Source organism: Pan troglodytes, chromosome 15 (genome assembly GCF_028858775.2).
Source record: "Pan troglodytes isolate AG18354 chromosome 15, NHGRI_mPanTro3-v2.0_pri, whole genome shotgun sequence".
NCBI classification, from domain to species: domain Eukaryota; kingdom Metazoa; phylum Chordata; class Mammalia; order Primates; family Hominidae; genus Pan; species Pan troglodytes.
The window spans coordinates 64483252-64502746 of NC_072413.2; the positions used below are offsets into that span (position 1 = coordinate 64483252).

Below are 19495 nucleotides of genomic sequence, written 5' to 3' on the forward strand. Positions count from 1 at the left end.
GCTAAGTGTAAATATACCAGTACTAGGAAAAAACTAACTTCAGGCCGGTCACGGTGACTCACGCCTGTAATCCCAGCACTTTGGGAGGCCGAGGCAGGTGGATTACCTGAGGTCAGGAGTTCAAGACCAGGCTGGCCAACATGGTGAAATCCCATCTCTACTAAAAATACGAAAATTAGCAAGGCATAGTGGCACACACCTGTAATCCCAGCTACTCGGGAGGCTGAGGCAGGAGAATTGCTTGAGCCCAGGAGACAGAAGTTGCAGTGAACTGAGATGGCGCCACTGCATTCCAGCCTGGCTGACACAGCAAGACTGTCTCAAAAAATAATAATAACAATAATAACTTCATTTCTACTGAAATATAAAGTTTCATTCCATGATAATTGTAATGAAAGCCACATGTTAACCTTTTTTTTAATGTTGTCTTGGATGGTTAATGGAAACTCTTGTAGTTTTCATGATGAAAACCCTAAGAATGGAAAGAATAACTCCCTGGGCACTTCTAATTATTTACATACAAATTCCCACCCCAACCCACACCACACCCCATGTCCCATGTTTCCTGAGACATTTATCAATATTTGGAAAATGGCACTCTCTCCTACCTTTCAGAAAATTTTCTTTGGCATAATATTGATTCCAGGATGAATTCTGAAGAATGTCACACTGTAACAAGAGTAATAGTGTGTACATATTATAATATTCATTCAATAACCATCAGTAAAAGTTCACTCTAGACAGTAAAGTCACTGCGTTTTTCCTTTGTAAGGTTTGTAAAAGGTTGCTGAATTTGAGAAAGATGAATACACTTAAGAAAAACGGTTGAAAGACAAACATTATAATTTAGTTCTATTATTATTTTTTAGGAATTTTAATACTTAGTCAGTAAAACATAATGAATGTTAATAAACCTCCATATACTTTAGAACAGGGGTCCCCAAACTCTGGGCCATGGACAGGTACCCATCCGTGGCCTATTAGGAACCAGGCCACACAGCAGGCAGTAACCATTACTGCCTGAGCTCCGCCTCCTGTCAGATCAGTGGCTGCATTAGATTGTCATAGGAGCATGAACCCTATTGTGAACTGCGGATGCGTGGGATTTAGGTTGTGGCTTCTTATCAGAATCTAATACCTTATGATCTGCGGTGTTCTAGAACAGCTTCATCCCGAAACCATCAACCCTCCCCATCTCCATCCATGGAAAAATTGTCTTCCACAAAACAGGTCCCTGGTACCAAAAATGTTGGGGACTGCTGCTTTAGAAAATTTAATTCATATCCACCCTTCCCACTTAAATTTTAATGAATTTAACCATCACCCCTTTTATGAATGCAGAAAGTTAGTCTCTTGTCCTCTTATTATTGATCTGTGAAATAAAGTGCCAGTTTTCTTCCATGAATAATTACAGAATATTCTAATTAAAGGAGTGCTTATTTAGTCTACCACTATACTTAAAAGGTACTTATTTAGTCTACCATCTTATTTAAAGGATGAAGGAAAAGGCCCAAATTTGTTTAGGGTCACAACCTGTTAGTGGGCAGGTTTAGACCTTACGTCTAAGATAGATGTAAGATAGACGATAAGCTCAAGATATTTTCTAATCATTTAGAGTGTGTTGCAGAGAATAGAGATAGGTTAGGAAGATAACAATATAACCAACTATTTGCTCTTCATGTTTAGTTTGACATAACGGAAATCATTCTCTTGGACATACTTTCTTATCTTTATCTCTCATTTCAAACTAGTTAACAACCCGTTGGCCACCAGGATCTAAGGTGACAATGACAGGAAATGAGTTCATGACCTGGCTTAAATTTTTAATTACTGTCAAAAATACCAGCAATACACATACTAAAAACAAAAACAAAAGCAAAAAAGCCATTAATTTATTTTACCCACTTCAATTCCATCCATCATCTACTTTGTAGGCCCCATTATTTAAAATGAAATACATAAGCACGTGAATCTTCAGAGGATGGGTAATTTCATGTTCCAACGGAACAATAAAAAACTCATAATCGGCCAGGCACGGTGGCTCACACCTGTAATCCCAGCACTTTGGGAGGCCAAGGCGAGCGGATCACGAGGTCAAGATCTTGATCGAGACTATCCTGGCCAACATGGTGAAACCCCGTCTCTACTAATAACACAAAAATTAGCTGGGTGTCGTGGCACGCGCCTGTAGTTCCAGCTACTCGGGAGGCTGACGCAGGAGAATCGCTTGAACCTGGGAGGCAGAGGTTGCAAGTGAGCCGAGATCGCGCCACTGCACTGAAGCCTGGCGACAGAGCGAGACTCCGGATCAAAAAAACCCAAAACTAAAACCAAAAAAAAAAACCTATCAAAGTGACTTTGAAATTTGTGTATAAACACTGATATACATTTTTTAATACTTCGCTTTTTCACTTTTATGCCTCCAGGTTACTACAGCTAAGAAGAGAAAATATATACATATGAGTGTGTGTACACACACACACACGCATATAACTTTTTAAAATTCAGAAGTTGAAAGGTCCAGAACGATAGTAAGAAACTAACGTAGAATAGCCACAGGTGATTAATAACACGTTTCATGAAAGGCACATGGAAATAAATGGCAACAAAAGCTACTTTCATGGTAATCTCACATCCCACGAATACTGAAATGAAAATCGCCGCGGCAATGGACTGTGGTTCAGGTGGAACACGTTCTCGTTCGCTAAGGAGATTGATGCTTTTCATCTAAAAGCAGCGCTCATGGCGAAGAGGCTTAAGGCCACAAAACCGTGGGACAGCAGGAGGAAGAGAAGCCAGGTATCTCCACTCCAGCTGCCCTGCCTCAGACTCCTCAGTTTCGCACGTGAGGATCATCTTGCAGGCACTGACTGGAGATGGAATCCTAAAGCACAGGTGAAGCGGAAATCCTCCTCCTTCAGGGAGAGCCGACTGAGGAAGCCAGCGGCTAGCACGAGGCAGGACAGGATACCTCCCTCTTCGCCCACGGCGGCCTCTGTGTCATAGTAGCCGCCGTTCTGCCACTCATTGCGCTTTCTAAGACACCTCTCGGTTCCCCAGCGCTTTCAGTGGGGCGGCCGGCCGCTCCCGAGGGTTGCAAGAGGAGGCCCGGCGTGCTGAGCCAGCCTCGCTCCCCCCGCGGTCCCCTCTTAGAAAGCCGGCCCGCCGGCGAGAGCCAGCCTAAGGCGCGGACAACCAACGAGGTGTCAGGCTCGGCAGGGGATTGCTTCTGTCTGGGGCCCGGCCGAGGTTGCGTTCGTGCCTCGCGCGCACACGCTCCGCGTTCACTCAGCCAATCCGGTGCTACTCGCGCGCCCAGGAGCGATCCGCGGACCTACTCAGGCTGGGCCGGCTCCTTCCCGCTCCCAATACTCAGCACCCGAGCTCTCACTCCTCCCCTCACTCTCCACGAGTTCCACGCCTAGGGGTGTAGCTCCGCCCTTGTCCCCGAGTCCGCCCCCGCAACCTCTAGAGCGTGTGCTATCCTTTCCTCTCAGTCCTGCCATCTAGCTGCCTTGGGTCTCGCGCTCCGCACAGCGTTCCGACTCTCTCCGGCCTCGTTCTGCCGCCTCCGCGCGCTCTCCCCGTGCGGCCACCGCGCCCCCCAAGCTTGCCTCCTTCTTGCCGGACTTGGGGCCGCGCGCCCTGACTCCTCCCCTTCCCGCGGACCCGCGCACTCCCGGCGCGGCCTCTCCCCTACGCAGGCCACCGAGCACTCTGCGGCCTCCCCCTCCTTCCCCGCTCTCCTCGCGCTTCTCTGGCTCCCTAGCTGTCGCGCTCTTCTCGGCGAGCGCGCTCCCGGCCCGCGCGCTCCGGGCTCCGGTTTCTCCCGGCTCCTGTCAGTGCGGTGACTGCGCTGGGAAACATGGCGACCGAGGGAATGATCCTTACTAACCACGACCATCAAATCCGTGTCGGAGTCCTTACAGGTAACCGGGGGAGGAGGTCCGGGACCTATGAGGCTGCTGTCCCTGCATTGCCTTAGGCTTTTCGCCTGTGGTGGCCCTTCTCTACGGCCTCGGGAGGAGGGAAGGCTGAAGAAGGGAACCGCGGGGGTGCATTTTACAACCGCTGAGAACCGCCGGAGATTGGGGGTGTTCCCGCGGGTCCCCTCCCCCAGGCGCCAGGAGCCGGGGTCGACCCCGTGGGATGTTAGGCCCCAGCGCCTTCGGAAGCAAAGTCCTGGGCCCCCGGGGACCGAGGGGCCGGTGCGGAGGGCGCTGCGGGGCTCCGCGCTGTCGGTGCAGGCGGCGGGATCCCGGCTCCGCAGTCTGAAGCATGCCGCTCTCGGCTGGCCTGGGCGCATCCTCCGCTAGTGCTCTTCAGAGAGAGGGGGGAATCCCATCTCCACCCCCTTCCTCTCCTTCCCTTCCCCCCACCTGGGCGGCCCCACGCCAGTATCTGTGCTTGCCTGGACGAGACTCAGGTGTTAATCAGATGAAACTGCTCCTCCTCGGGTTGTCCCTCGCGGGCCGGGCGTCCCCTCAGCCACCCATGGGGCACCCTTCGCCTCCCTCGGGGGATGGGGGATCGGCTTGCGTCCGGACCTCGGAAAGTGTCTGCCTTCTGCCTTTCCGAGCAAAAGGCCCTCTGTCTGACTCGTCGTTTCCTTAGCGAGGACGGGCTGCAGCCTGCTGCCGGGGGATCCAGCTTTTTACTTGAGAGGGCAGGATTCCCCTACTGGGGCTCCTCTCCCCCTCCTTTCTGGGAACCCCCACCCCGGTAGAGCGTCCCGAGGCTGGTGAGGAGCGTACTTTTCCCGGGTCGCGTTTCCCTCCCTCGCGAAAGCCGTGTGTGTTCTGCAAGTCTGATTCCGTTGCGCTGAATTTGGTTAATATCCGTCACTTCGGCGATCGGCAGTTGCTGCAGGGCATGACTTCCAAGATGAACAGCAAGCGGATTTGTAGGGGTTTCTGCTGTGGTTCTGTAATTGGCAAGGTTTATGTGTAATTGAGTGGCGAGACGGGGGTTAAAGAACTATATTTGGAATCTGAGGGCTTAGTTTGGAGTGAAGGAAATCCAAGACTCAGTGATGTGATTTCGGAAAAAGAAGCAATGTGGACGGGAATCCTAGTGTTTCCCTTACTTCTTTTTTAAATTTTTTCTTTAACTGTCAAATTCTGACAGGTCGAGACGGTGCTCGAGAAGGGACTAAATTGAATAAGACTTGCTTTTATTATTAGGTAGAAAAAAAATGTCTGAGACTGCCGGCAGGTATTGAGTGCAAAGCTTAATTTAGCTGCTGAATTTTATGAAAAGGTGATATCCAAAGCCTCCTTTTTTCTCTTTTAAGTAAAGGATTGCCTTTCCCTGGTATTCTTTCCGTATATCGATGGTGATTAATTGAATTTTCCTAATTAAAAGACCATTGGATAGAGAAACTAGTCTAAACCAGTTGCAGAAAAGGGAACCCCCAAATCAGAAGGTGCGCTGTTCTCTTCTTTTGGTCCTGAAACTGTTTGGGTATGTGAAGATTCAGTTGTATTTCAGAATTCCTGGAGCTGACATTGCCAATTTTCGAATAATCTGATGGTGGGATGTGAAAGTGTATATCTTTTATCTACCCTCAACTTGCACTTTAAATTCCAGCCATTCTTTGACAATTAATAGAATAGTGAGAAACCAAAATATGTCAGTTGTCTGTGGAAATAAAAAAGGCCATAGATGTTTAAAAGTTAAACCGTAGAAACATTTTTAAAATGAACATTTTCTACTTAAGCTTTCCATTAAATAATAGTTTCATTTAACGAATCAACTTACCTTTGTGAAGTGACATAGCAGATAGGTGTTGTACAGACTGCTTTGAAAGATGCCGCCCTTATCTGGTGTCCCTACAGTCTAATATGGATAACATTGATACGCAAACAAATGAAGAAACATTGTATGTAATTATTGTGCAAAACTTTTCTAAATACATTACCTATGAGTTTGGGGTTAACTGCAAAAGAAATTCCGTATTCAGATGAATTAGGAGCGAATGTGACTACCTGAAGGGAGAATTTAATACATTTACTAGGTCAAGAAGAAACTGGCAATTTTAAGGGGAGTTGAAAGTCAGCAGCCACTTTATAAATAAATATGTAGTTGATGATGAGGCTTCTGAGCTAAATAAAAATGCAATGTAAAGGCCTTGAAAAGCTGAAGTGGAATGGGTAGGTGGCATAGGTAAAATGTTAGAGAGAAGGTAACATTAACATTGACAGTGAAATTAAAGACAGTCAGGGGAAGCCATCTCATGAGAATGAGGTACAGTAGTCTAGGGGGAAAAGTCTAGGGCCAGGAACAAGGATGTAGCTGAAGGAATGAAAAGGCAGCTACAGATTTGGAATAAGTGATAATAGAGGAAAATAGGTTTTGATGATAACATGTATATTTGAAGTCAGAAGTAACTCAGGCTTTTTCTTGAAAGTTGTTGATACAGATATTGTCTACTATGATGGAGAGGAAAGAAAACTGATTTTTCTCAAGTCTGTAACTAGTGGGTTTCATTATCAACAGCTTAATTTCTGTGGTCTTGCCTGATATACCATATGATTTGGGGGAAAGAACTTACAAAAATGAAGCTGTGCTGTACAATTTTGTGTATTCTAGAACTTCAGGTTTTGCAGTTTTACTATGTAGAATTATTCTTTACTGAACTGAAGTATTGTGATTTCATACTTAAGAAAGTTGAGTTGAACTGTGGTTTTTGTAAATTATTATTTGTGGCTCTTAAAAGGTGGAGGGTCTCTTTTAGAAAATCTCCTTGGCATGCTTCGTAATACTAATTTTAAGTATTTTATCTATATCTATTTTACAAAGATAGTGGAAAGTGTGATCTACCCACACACACATTTTACAATATGTTACTTAGTATTTTGTGAAGTCATATTGTCAGTTCTAAAGTTTTTAATTGACTTTGTGACATTTTTTATTACCTGTTGAAAGATATTTGTTCTTTGAAACTTTTCATCCATTAGATGTTTTTGTTATCTTCATTTCAGTTGTGAATTTGGCAAATTTAGTACATAGTCTGTTGAGACTTCTCATTAAATAAATTAATTGTATTAGGTTTATGAAAGAATAATGGTAGAAAGGGAAATATTTAGCAGAAGCATTTTTTTGCTTCATTATTTTGAATTATTAAGCACTTGAAAATGAGATTATGATAATTAATGTAACATGGATATTCTAATTATACTTTTTTTTAAATCGGGAAAATGAGAACATATATGTATATAAAATAGGCTGTATGTGGAAACATTTTATGTTGAATATTATTGTCCATCTCTAACAACAATAACTTTGTTCGAAACTGTCTTATGTTGACTTGACAGAAATGAAAGTCACATGGTGTTTGGTGACCTAAGGTCTAGTTTGAAATATTTCTGTGTCTAATTAGTTGTCTACTTGTATTACTATTTATAGAAGAGACTAGAGGTAATATGGTAATGAGTAACATGAAGCAAATAAACAAGTATCTGCTACTTGAAAACTAGAAACAGGATGTGGTGCAGATGTAGAATTTTTTTCTAACAGCTTTAGTAGTGATTATACTTGAAGTCAATCTTACCAGTTACATAGCAGGCTCACTGTATCTGGAATATGTCACTCTTCACATACTTTTTTCTATTTTGAAAGAAGCTGTTTATCAAAGCAGCATACTAGTTTTACCTGTAAAAGCTCTACAGAAACATTACTAGGAAAATAATGACTACATGTATGTATAGAATGTAGAATCATATAGATTATTCCATTGGCTACTTAATATCATATTAGTTCGCTACAGCTAATGTTTGATACCAAGGTACTTAGCTGAAGATGATAATCCATTACCTAAATTGTCACTAATAGGGGCATGAATGAGAAAAAGGTACAAATTTTTGGGAAAGGGCATTTTTAAAAATCATATTTTTGCTGTAGTAATATACATTTTAATTGCACTAACCTGTTGATTTGAAATCAGTAAGAGATACTGGAACAAATATAAGACTAGGTACTAGAGATTAGTTAAAAGACTAATTGTAAATGAGAACATCAAAATATTACAGTAACATGTAGGGAGTATTTCAGTTATTCATAAATGAAGTCATTCAAAGTATTAAAAAAACAAGCTTGAGCCAAGCAGATGCTACCGTTATAACTCTGCAATTGTTTAAGCATTTACTTTTTTACATTCTTGAAACCTGTTCTGGAATATTATGTGTCAATATTATTTTCTGAAAAGCCCTTTTATTGATAAGGATATATACATATTATATCTGTTTTGAGAATAGATGTCATTAAGTAGGCAAATTACTATTAAATCCTACTAAGTGGAACTGTATGTTCTGCCTAACTTAGCTGTTTTTTTAATATGTGTTTTTAATATTGATCTATATGACTTGAAAGGAATCCTATTTCTTGAAATAGATTGTTATTTTGTGAATTTTTTGTTGAAAGCAATGTATTAGAGAATTAAATGTTTAGGCAAAGTAGGAAAATGTTAAATTAATTTCTAATGAATATACTTAGTACTATTATCATTGGTCAAAGACTTGAAAAAGTATTAGTTGCTATACAATAAGAATTTTAACTATATTAAAAACACGTGACAATTTGACTTCAAAGTGAATATACTTAATACTATCATCACTGGCCAAGGACTTGAAAAAGTATTAGTTGCTATACAATAAGAGTTTTAAATACATTAAAAACACATACGACTATTTGACTTCAAGCAGGCATATAGTGGAAAGTCAATAGTATGTTTTTAGGGAGGAAGTGACGAATAAGAGTCTATTTTTAATCTTGCTAGTGATAGATTCCTGGCTAAGTTGAACAGGGTGTTTTTAAAAACAATCAGTAAAATAGATAAAATCTATTACTCTGTTTCTGTAAATAGGATTGAAGAATAATGAAGCATATTTGGAATTTGAAAGGTATTAAAAAAAGATCCTGAAAAAGAAAGTAGTGAAACCACAAAGGATTTCTTCCTTCACATCTGGGCAGAGAAGATAAATACCAAGGAAAAAGAAAAGATTGTTTAACCTACTTAAAAGTAATTGGGACTGTAGTCAATATGAATGGCATCTAATCTCACTTTCATTAAAAAGTTTTTTTGAGTGACCTCTCAAAACGGAAATGTTTAATGAAGTATTGCTAGGTAGAAGTTCTATCCAGGTTCTTTAATGAATTTATAAACTAAATTGTTTTTAATAAATTAATTTTAACTAAGTAGAGCTTCTTGAAAATTTTGTGTTTAAACAACCCCAACAGTTTTAACAGTAGCTTTGTCAGTATTTATACATTTCGAAAGAGTGTAATTAAATTTACCATGCTTTAAAAAGAATTCTTAATTTGAAAAATAAAGCAGCAAGGAAATGAAATATGATGAAGGAATTGTCACCATAATTTGGGGCATTCTTCTCAAACTGGAGTACATGACATTGTGTCAAGGGATACCTATAAGGCTTAGAATCTAAGCCACAGGAACAAACATAATAATTTTTTAAGTACCAATTTTACTTGATGGTATTAATTTAAATAACTTTAATATTAAGATAAGCATAAGTAAATTAGGCACAAAGTATAGAATTCACATGAGGCTTTAAGATGAAATTAGAAACTTCAAAGAAATTTCAAGTGAGCCCATTATATTTCAAGTGAGCTCCAGATCTCGTCATTCTTCTGTGTTATTGACACTTCATGGCAAAAAATTTAAGGAGCACTGGATCATAGAAAGAACACTGTAAGAACTATGTTCTCATACTATTCTGGCTAGTAAAGTTTTGTAACCTTCAGTATATTGTGTAACCCTCTCTCAGCTTTTCTTACCACTAAAATGAAGAAATCACTCTCTAAGATCACTTGAAGGCTCTCATGGCAGTATATGTTTCTATCTTTTAGCATTCTGACCAGCAGGAAAGAGAAATATAGGATATTAGACCTAGTTAATTTTTTTCTGTCTTTATAATGGGAATGATTATAGGGGAGGGTAGGTTATACATAAAAATACAAGAGAATAAGAAATAGAATAATGATCAAAGAAGGAAAATATTTAGATTTTTTATTTAGAAATTTTTGTGACATTAATCTTTCTGTTATTAGCAATCTTACACTTAGGTTTCAGACACAGCTCAGGACTGACTTTGTCAACAAAATATTTCCTAGGAATTATTCTCTTCAATGATGTCTTTCTTTGTTTTCCTTACAACGTTTATAAATGTTGTCTATACCCTGTAATCTATATGTGGGAGGCTGCATGGTGTAGCTTAAAAAGGATAGAACTTTGGAGTCAGATAGACTTGGACTTCAGACCCTCATTTGCCCTTTATTTTGGGAAGTCATTTCACCTCTCTGAATTTCAGTTTTCTTCTCCAAAATTAAGATGGCAATATCTACTTTACAAAGTTTTCAGAACTAATAGAGGTAACGCATATGAAAATGCCTAGCATTTTCAGATGAGATACTCAGTTATTTTTGGTTCCTTCCTCTTTGTATGTTGCTTTGGGAGCAACTTGCCACAGTTTCGTGTATACATGTCTTATTCAAAGTAGATTTTAAAGTTCTTGAGATATATGGTTATGTTCTTTACTTCTTTTGTGCCCTTTTGTCATAGCATCTGTTAATGAAGTAATTGGATAGAAGGTGTTTAATAAAAAAATTGGGTGGTGTAAAATTTATATAGTACCTTAAGAAACATTTAGGTAAACCAGAACTTGGCTATCATTACTAAAAGGATAGTTTAGGGTAGATGGAGTGAAGTTGATTAGTTTTTAAAAGGTATGTTTTTCTGGTAATAGGATGATATTTATAATGATGTGTGTTTGAGATGTTTTATAGCATTAAATTTTGTATATTGTTTTAGTTGGGTGTCGTTTGTGTGAGGATAATTTTAGACTAATGAAATTTGATATCTTAAAAACTAAAAATTTGAAATTATAGGTAAAAAAATTCTGAAAATGCTGTTAATGTTGATTCTGGTGATCAAAATAACACTGTTAGGAGTCAAAAGTTATGCCTCTTCTCCCACTTTCAAGATAAGCACATTTTACCACAGTTTCCTTACCTTTAAATGGGGGTAAGTGTGTTTACCTTGATGGGTTAATGTGAGAAATGAAATAATGTATTCAGTATTCAATACCTACTATGTACCAAGGCCCTGTGCTAAGTGAGGGATACAATAGTGATTAAGACAGTTCAATCTTTCTTGTCTTGAAGCATATATTCTAGCACTACTGTGAAAACATTATTCAGTCAAGTTGAATATTGACACATTCATGCTTCATTTATGTTTCATTTCAAGGAATAAGGTGCTTTTATATTTTATTTTTTAAGTAGATAACAAGTACAAGCACCAAAACTGTTTTTATGTCAAGCCATTTTTTTGATACACTTTTTTTTTTTTTTGAGACGGACTCACTCTGTCGCCCAGGCTGGAATACAGTGGTGTGATCTCAGCTTGCTGCAACCTCTGCCTCCCAGGTTCAAGTGATTCTCCTGCCTCAGCCTCCCGAGTAGCTGAGATTACAGGCGCCTGCCACCATGCCCGGCTAATTTTTTTTTTTTTTTTTGTATTTTTAGTAGAGACAGAGTTTTACCATGTTGGCCAGGCTGGTTTTGAACTCCTGACCTCAAGTGATCTACCTGCCTTAGCCTCCCAAAGTGCTGGGATTACAGATGTGAGCCACCGTGCCTGGCCAGCAATTATATTTCTACATTCTATTCTGAATATCTGTTACTGTGACATGATAGTATGTTTCCATAACGTATATGCTTTTCAGGTTTTACCCACTTACCCTTCCTCTTCCTGCCCTTCCCTTCTAATCTACTATATCCTTGGGAACCACATAAACTTGCTAAGAATTATTTGTGATATTACATCCAGTTAGATTTGAAGTGAGGGTCTAAAGGCACATATTTTCACTTTTGGGTTCAGGGCATCAGAAAATGAGTGGGTATTACTATAATAAATAGCTTTATTTCTTTGTATAGTACTTCACGATTTCAGGATCATGGCTAAATGTGTCTGCCTGATGCTGTAAATGTTAATAAAAATCCACTCTATGAGTGAAAGAGATTAAGTGCAATTTGAATGCTAAGTAAAAATGAAATGTTTCTTTTGATTATTTCTTGTTCTTTTAAAAAACACATTAATGTGCACTTGAAATTAATAATCTTTAAAGTCTAATTAATGGTTAAGAACTGTTGGATATCTTATAAATAAGAAACTGAGCCAGGCACAGGGGCTCACGCCTGTAATCCCAGCACTTTGGGAGGCTGAGGCGGGCAGATCACGAAGTCAGGAGATTGAGACCATCCTGGCCAACATGGTGAAACCCCACCTCTACTAAAAATACGAAAATTAGGCAGGCATGGTGGTGTGTGCCTGTAATCCCAGCTACTCGGGAGGCTGAGGCAGGAGAATCACTTGAACCCCTGAGGCAGAGATTGTAGTGAGCCAAGACTGTGCCACTGTACTCCAGCCTGGCCACACAGTGAGACTCCATCTCAAAAAAAAAAAAAAAAAAAAAAAAAGAAGAAACTGAATAGAGTAAAAATACTATTTTCAGATGTAAAAAGATGAAGGAACATTTACACGGTGGTGCCCCCCTCTTCACTTTCACCTAAGAGTCTATACAGAACATTTTGATTATAGTCTAAACTTTAAAAATTATGCTTTCATAAAATTAACATCCACATTGTAGAAGTTACGTTTGAATTAAACTGCAAGTGGGCACTACCCAAAGCAATCTACAGATTCAATGCAGTCCTATCAATGACATTCTATACCAATGACATTCTTCACAGAAATAGGGAAAAAAAAAGTTAAAATTTGTATGGAACCATAAAGGACCTGGAATAGCCAAAGCAATCCTGAACAAAAAGGACAAAGCTGGAGACATCATACTATCAGACTTTAAAATATACTACAGAGTGATAGTAACCAAAACAGCATGGTACTGGTGTAAAAACAGACACATAGACCAAAGGAACAGAATCGAGAACCCAGAAATTAATCCTCATATCTACAGCCAACTGAGTTTTGAGAAAGGTCCCAGGAACACTTGCTGATGAAAGGACAGTATCTTCAAGAAATGTTTCTGGGAAAAAGGATATCCATATGCAGAAGAATGAAACTAGAGCCCCACCTCTTATTCTGTACAAAATTTAACTCAAAATGAATCAAAGACCTACATGTAAGACAGGAAACTATGGAACTGCTAGAAGAAAACATAGGGGAAATGTTTCAGGACATTGGTCTGGGAAAAAATTTTATAAATAAGACCTCAAAAGCACAGGCAAAAAAAGCAAAAATAAACAAGTGGATTATAGCAAACTAAAAAGCTTTTATACAGCAAAGGAAATAACCAACAGAATGAAAGGCAGCCTATAGAATGGGAGAAAATATTTGCAAACTGTTCATCTGACAGAGGATTAATATCTAGGATATACAAGAAACTCAAACATCTTAACAGCCAAATAAATAAATAAATAAATAACCCAGAAAAAAACAAAACAAAAAAAAACCCTGCAAAAAATGCAATCTGATTTTAAAAAGATGGGATATTTCTCAAAAGAAGACATACAAATGGCCAAAAAATACATTAAACAATGTTCAGCATCATTAATCATCAGGAAAATGCAAATCAAAACCACAGTGAGGTATTCTCTTACCCCAGTTAGGATCACTGTTACCAAAAAGACAAAGAATGACAAATGCTGCCAAGGATGTAGAGAAAAGGGACCTCTTATATACTGTTGATAGGAATGTAAACAAGTACAGCCACTATGGAGAACAGTATAGAGGTTCTTTAAAGGACTACAGATAGAACTACCATATGATCCATCAATTTCACCACTCGGCACTTACCCAAAGAAAAGGAAATCAGTATATGGAAGAGACACGTGTACCATATTTACTGCAGCACTGTTCACAATAGCTAAGATATAGACTCAATCTAGGTGTCCAACAGCAGATGAATGGACAAAGAAATTATGGTATATATGCATAATGGAATACTATTCAGCCATAAAGAATGGAATCCTATCATTCATGGCAACATGGATGGAACTGAAGGACATTATATAAGTGAAATAAGCCAGGAATGGAAAGTTAAACACTGCATGTCCTCACTATTATGTGGAAACTAAAAAAAGTTGGTTTCATAGAAGTAAAGTAGAACAGAGGATACTAGAGACTGGGAAGAGTCGGGGGAAGGGGATACAGGGAGAAATGTGTTATAGGATACAAAATTACAGCTAGATTGGAGAAATAAATTCTAGTCTTCTATAGCATTGTAGGGTGACTATAGTTAACAGTAATATATAGTTTCAAATAGCTAGAAGGAGGATATTGAATGTTCTCAACACAAAGAAATGATAAATGTTCAAGATGATGGATATATTAATTATCTAATCTGATCACCATACATTATATGTATTGAGACATCACTATGTATCTCATAAGTATGTATAATTATTGTATGTCAATGTAAAATATAAAAGAATATTTAAAAAATTGCAAATAAGAAAGCTCCTGAATTCTTATGTCATTCTTTTAATTAGTTAAATTTATTAAAGTATATTTATGTGTTATAAAGAATGTAATAATACAGAAAGGTAAAATGCGAAATTAAGCCTCATCACATTACTTCTCTAGTTTCTCTCTAGTGTTAACCACTTAAAAAATCTTTTTGTTTATTCTTTTGTATACAGTCATATATTTGATATATTTGAATATGTATATGTGTATCATACAATACATCAGAGCTTGCAAATTGATGGACCACTGGCCCTAATTGACCAGTGTTTCATTAGTCCCCTACTGTATTTTAGAAAAAGTATTTGATTCTAACGCTTAAAAAAAGATATTTCATATAAAATCCATATTTTTTTTGCTTCTTAAGATTCAGCAACACACAACATGTTTCTCACATAATAGTTGTTTAGAGTTACTGTCCGCATAAGATAGGACATGCATTCTTCAGTTTCCCACAGTTTCTGTTTAATACGTGTTGGCTGCCTGACCTTGATAGGCATTTGAGATTGTGATTCTTGCTCATACATAGTATTTTGCACTTTCTTCCTTCACTCCCTAACTCTGTAGCATATTTTGGACATCTTTTCATATTAGTGAAAATAATAGTGGTTAACTTTATTGAGAGCCTATGAAGTGTAAAATACTTTCTAGAGCCTGTTACAGAGCCTATTCATTTAATCCTCGTAATAATATGTTAGTGTTATCACCGTTTTACAGCTGAAGAAATTGTCGCAGAGAGAGATTAAGTAACTTGCTCAAGTTAGAGCAGTAAACGAACAGGCTGCAAATTGAATCTATGTAATCTGTCCGTAGAGTGTAAGCTCTTAACTACTACATGATACTCCTCTTTGGCATGTCAGAATTATTTCATAGAGATCTTCAAAGATGTTCATATACATATTTCACTTTAATGGGTCTTACTGCATTGTAGGTTATGCTATATTTAATTAGTCCCTAATTGATGGACATCGAGGTTTCTGATTTTTCAGAGACAGATGTTGTAGATAATAATATTATACATTTATCATTACAAGTTTATAAGTTTTTTATAATGTCAGATTACTATCTGTAGAATTTTGGGGTCAAGGGTATATGAACTTAAAAATTTTAATAGATAATTTACTTTCCAATAAGGATGTATTAATTAATATTCCCACCTTCATTGGGTATTAGCTTTTTAGCTTTACAAGTTCTTTTGAATATACTTCTTGAGTTACACAGGATCCTTTTATTAGGATTCTTTATTGCAAATGAGAGTTACTGAAATCAAAATTAGCTTAAGTGAAGAGGGAAACTTACATAGCCATAGATTACAGAGGAGGAGCTGACTTAAGGGACTCAAATAATGTGATCAGGAAGAAATGTAATCATGGACTCTTACTCTCCATTTCAGTGCTCTGTTTTCTGAGTATGTTGCAGGCTGACTTTCTTCATTGTGAGGTTATAGAGGAGGGGTAGATTGAGAAGTTATAGTAATAGTTTCATGTTTCCCCTTCCCAATTAGTGAGTCCAGAGGAAATATTTTCTTTTTTTTTTTTTTAACTTTTATTTTAGTTTCAAGGGTACATGTGCAGGTTTGTTATATAGGTAAACTCATGTCAGAGGGGTTGTTTTACAGATTATTTCATCACCTAGCTACTAAGCCTGGTGCCCAATAGTTATTTTTCCTGCTTATCCCTCTTCCCACCCCCTACCCTCAAGCAGGCCCCAGTGTATGTCGTTCCCTTCTTTGTGTCCATGAGTTCTTTTAGCCCCCACTTATAAGTGAGAACATCTGGTATTTGGTTTTCTGTTCCTACATTAGTTTGCTGAGGATAATGACCTCCAGCTCCATCCATGTTCCCACAAAAGACATGATCTCATTTTTTTTATGGCTGCATAGTATTCCATGATGTTGTATGTATACAAACCACATTTTCTTTATCCAGTTTGCCCTTGGTGGGCATTTAGGTTGATTCCATGTCTTTGCTATTATGAATAGTGCTACAGTGAACATTCATGTGTATGTGTCTTTATGGTAGAATGATTTCTATTTCTCTGGGTATATACCCAGTAATGGAATTGCTGGGTTAAATGGTGGTCAGAGGAAATTTTTTTTTTCTCGTGACATTTGTATATAAACTTCCAGGATGCTCACCTGGCATGACTCACATGTCAATTTTGGAGCCCGTCATTGTAACCAGGAGGTTGAGGCTTGATTGGCCAGGTCTGTATCACATATCCATCCTTGGGAGTGGGGATACTAAATAGGTAACCTCACCAGAATCACATAGAGAGGGTATCTTAGTGTGGGCTGCTATAACAAAATACTTAGACTGGGTAATTTATAAATAACAGAAATGTATTTCTTACAGTTCTGGAGGCCGGGAAGTCAAAGATCAAGGCACTAGCAGATCTGGTCTGGTGAGGGCCTGTTCCTCAGGGACAATGCCTTCTTAACTGTGGCTTTCTAGCTATGTCCACATATGTTGGAAGGGCAAGAGGGCTCCCTCAAGCCTCTTTTATGAGGGCACTAATCCCATTTATGAGGGTGGACCCCTTGTGACCTAATCTCCTCCAAAGGTTCTACTTCTTTAAGACCATCACAGGGTGGGGTGGGATAGGGGGTCTGGTTTCAACATTTTGGAGGGGGACACACACATTCAGACCACAGCAGAGGGAACAAGGGAAGTCTTTAAAAGGAGAGGAGTTTCTGTCACTAAAAGGGGAAAAGTGTGCTGAGCAAGCAGACAACTTTTTTTTTAGAGGTTCCCTGAAGTCTTGATGCCTTTTTGCTTCATTCTTTTTTTCCCTGAGAATGTAGTTCATTATATCAGTCACTGTTTCTTCTTTCTCCTGCTTCTGCCATGAAAATGCTCCTCTGGCAGATAGTTTCAAATTGGAATTGGAATAAGTTAGGGTGTGGCAATCAATGGCTTAAACCTAGGCCCCTGTGATGTGAAGGGTGGTTAATTTGTATATCAGGAGAACTCACAATGATTGACCTCCACTTTTTCATACTCTATATAAAAGAGTGGTTCTCTAAAGACATTTTAGAATAGTAATACACACATAATTGAAATATTTTACCCATTTTTTAAAGAGCCCTTTATGTTGCTTTATTTTGAATTTATGATCACCTATGGGTCTTAGTCTTTTTTTCTACAAGTGGTGCCTCCCAGTGTTTCCTAAATTTTGTTCTAGCAACACTTGTCTGGGAGATGTTATAGTATGTATTATATGAAAATGCTTTTACATGATCAAATAAATGTGGAAAGTGCCACATAATGTATCCCTCCATTTGGAGATTCACAGTATATGAAGGCATATTAAAGATGTGAGTAATAATTGTGGAACCTCTTAACCTGTATTTAGTCTAGTGCTTCCAAATTTATTTGAAAATTAAACACTTTTTCAAGATACACCTGAGTTCTGTTCAACACCTTTTTAGGAAATGGTGGTCTTTCCCCTGCAGATGATCTCTTGAAAATCTGTGTATGATTTTTATATGTGTTCTTTTACTTTTTTTTGCTGTAAAAATAATGGTTTTTCTACAATAATCTTTATTGTGAAAATTAATTATTTTACCCTGGATTTACCTTTAAAATATATAATTTTTTTTCTAATCACCACCTCTTTTTTTGTTTGTCCTTTTTTTTCCTGTTAAAATGTTGACTGAATATATTCTTATTTGATTCTGAAAATCTATGATAGCAAAGACTAGAAACTGACCAGTCTTGGTTCTGTTACCACTATGTGGGGAAAGAACACTGGATGAAATTCTATTTTGGATTTTTTCAGTGGGAGTTTAGTATCATTATTTGTAAAATGGAAAGTTGAGTAGATCTCTAAAATCCCCTTCAGCTCTAAAATTTTATTAATCCTAAATCTGAGGGACATGCCTCATGTTTACCATTCCATCATTGCTGAAATCTATTAGTGACGGCAAAATTATTGATCTAAAGTGTTTTCCTTCAAACAGGAAAAATTACTAGAAAAAGACACAGACATTCATAACAAGTGTAAATGAAAATAAATGTCTGTTTCTTCCACTGCACAATATGTGCAATTTTATTTCATTCAATATCATGTGCTACAGAGGTTCAAATTGCTAAATATGTAGACCTTAGAAAAAATTATATGAACTTAAGTGTAATGACAGATTCCCACAATCAAGCTTAGAAGAATAATAGTGATTTAGGGGTATTTGAAGTATTACTTTTTCTTTTTAAATTTAAAATGTATTGCTACACTAGAGATCTGGAAAACAAAAAATTAGCACTCCCTCCAAAATAGTTATTATTTTGCTATTGTAAATTTAAAATAAAGCTGTTGTAAAATAAGACATAATACCTTTGATGAACAATATTATGTTTTACGTTCACACAGATACTCAGAATAGTAGGTGGGCTCTGGATTAGACCACCTGGGTTTATACCTAAGTGAAGTTTTTAGAGTTACTTCTCTAAGCTTTAGTTTTTTTCATCTGTAAAATGGAAAATAATACTAATATGCCTGCCTTAGAGGGTTGTTGTGGTAAGTGAGATAATGAAGTAAACCTTTAATGAGTGTGCCCACATATTAATATTCATGAAATGTTTGTTGTGTATTATAATACATTTGAATATAATTACCTTAATAAACAGGGCAACAGAAGCAACCTGTACAACTTTTGGGTATCTGACCTCAATCTTGGTGTATCCCCATGCCCTTTTCCCACTATTTTATCTTATTTTAGCAACATCATTAAGGTTCAATACTGAACTGGGGTTCTGCGTGATCTAAATTCTTGTCTTCCAGCTTAAGTTTTGAGCAGTTAGAGTTAGAAGATGCTATTTGTAGTGTAGTAACTAACAGCAAGAATTTGAGATTTTTGAGATATAGGTTTAAAGTAAAGTATGTATGGAAGACTGCCTCTGATAGTCTCTAAGGCTTGTTAAGACCTGTGGAGAAAATTCACATACATATATGTGGGTACTATGGTTATGGAATACTAAGTGTTCTAGTTAAAAA

The 19495-nt window shown here is 38.0% G+C and overlaps 1 protein-coding gene and 1 long non-coding RNA gene across 26 annotated transcripts in view; one reads left to right on the forward strand and one right to left on the reverse strand.

Annotated features, from left to right (window-relative positions):
* LOC107968333 (uncharacterized) overlaps positions 1-4628 on the reverse strand; it is a 398429-nt gene extending 393801 nt beyond the window's left edge. Inside the window, exons 1-2 of one of the 2 annotated variants that reach the window (XR_010151167.1) lie at positions 4412-4621; positions 609-669 (exon numbers count right to left, since the gene is read on the reverse strand). This is a non-coding gene — a long non-coding RNA (uncharacterized LOC107968333). Of the gene's footprint in view, positions 1-608; positions 670-4411 lie in introns of both variants that reach the window. The other variant, XR_010151166.1, reaches the window with a different exon arrangement.
* Positions 3232-19495, forward strand: part of GPHN (gephyrin) — a 672536-nt gene continuing 656272 nt past the window's right edge. For 15 of the 24 annotated variants that reach the window (XR_010151161.1, XR_010151162.1, XM_009427971.5 and 12 more), the window contains exon 1: positions 3259-3929. Coding sequence is in view for 22 of the 24 variants with exons in the window: in XM_009427971.5 (XP_009426246.1) it covers positions 3866-3929 (64 nt within the window). In the remaining 2 variants the exon portion in view is untranslated. Of the gene's footprint in view, positions 3930-19495 lie in introns of all 24 variants that reach the window. The other 9 variants (XM_063793562.1, XM_063793573.1, XM_001135711.6 and 6 more) reach the window with 1 other exon arrangement.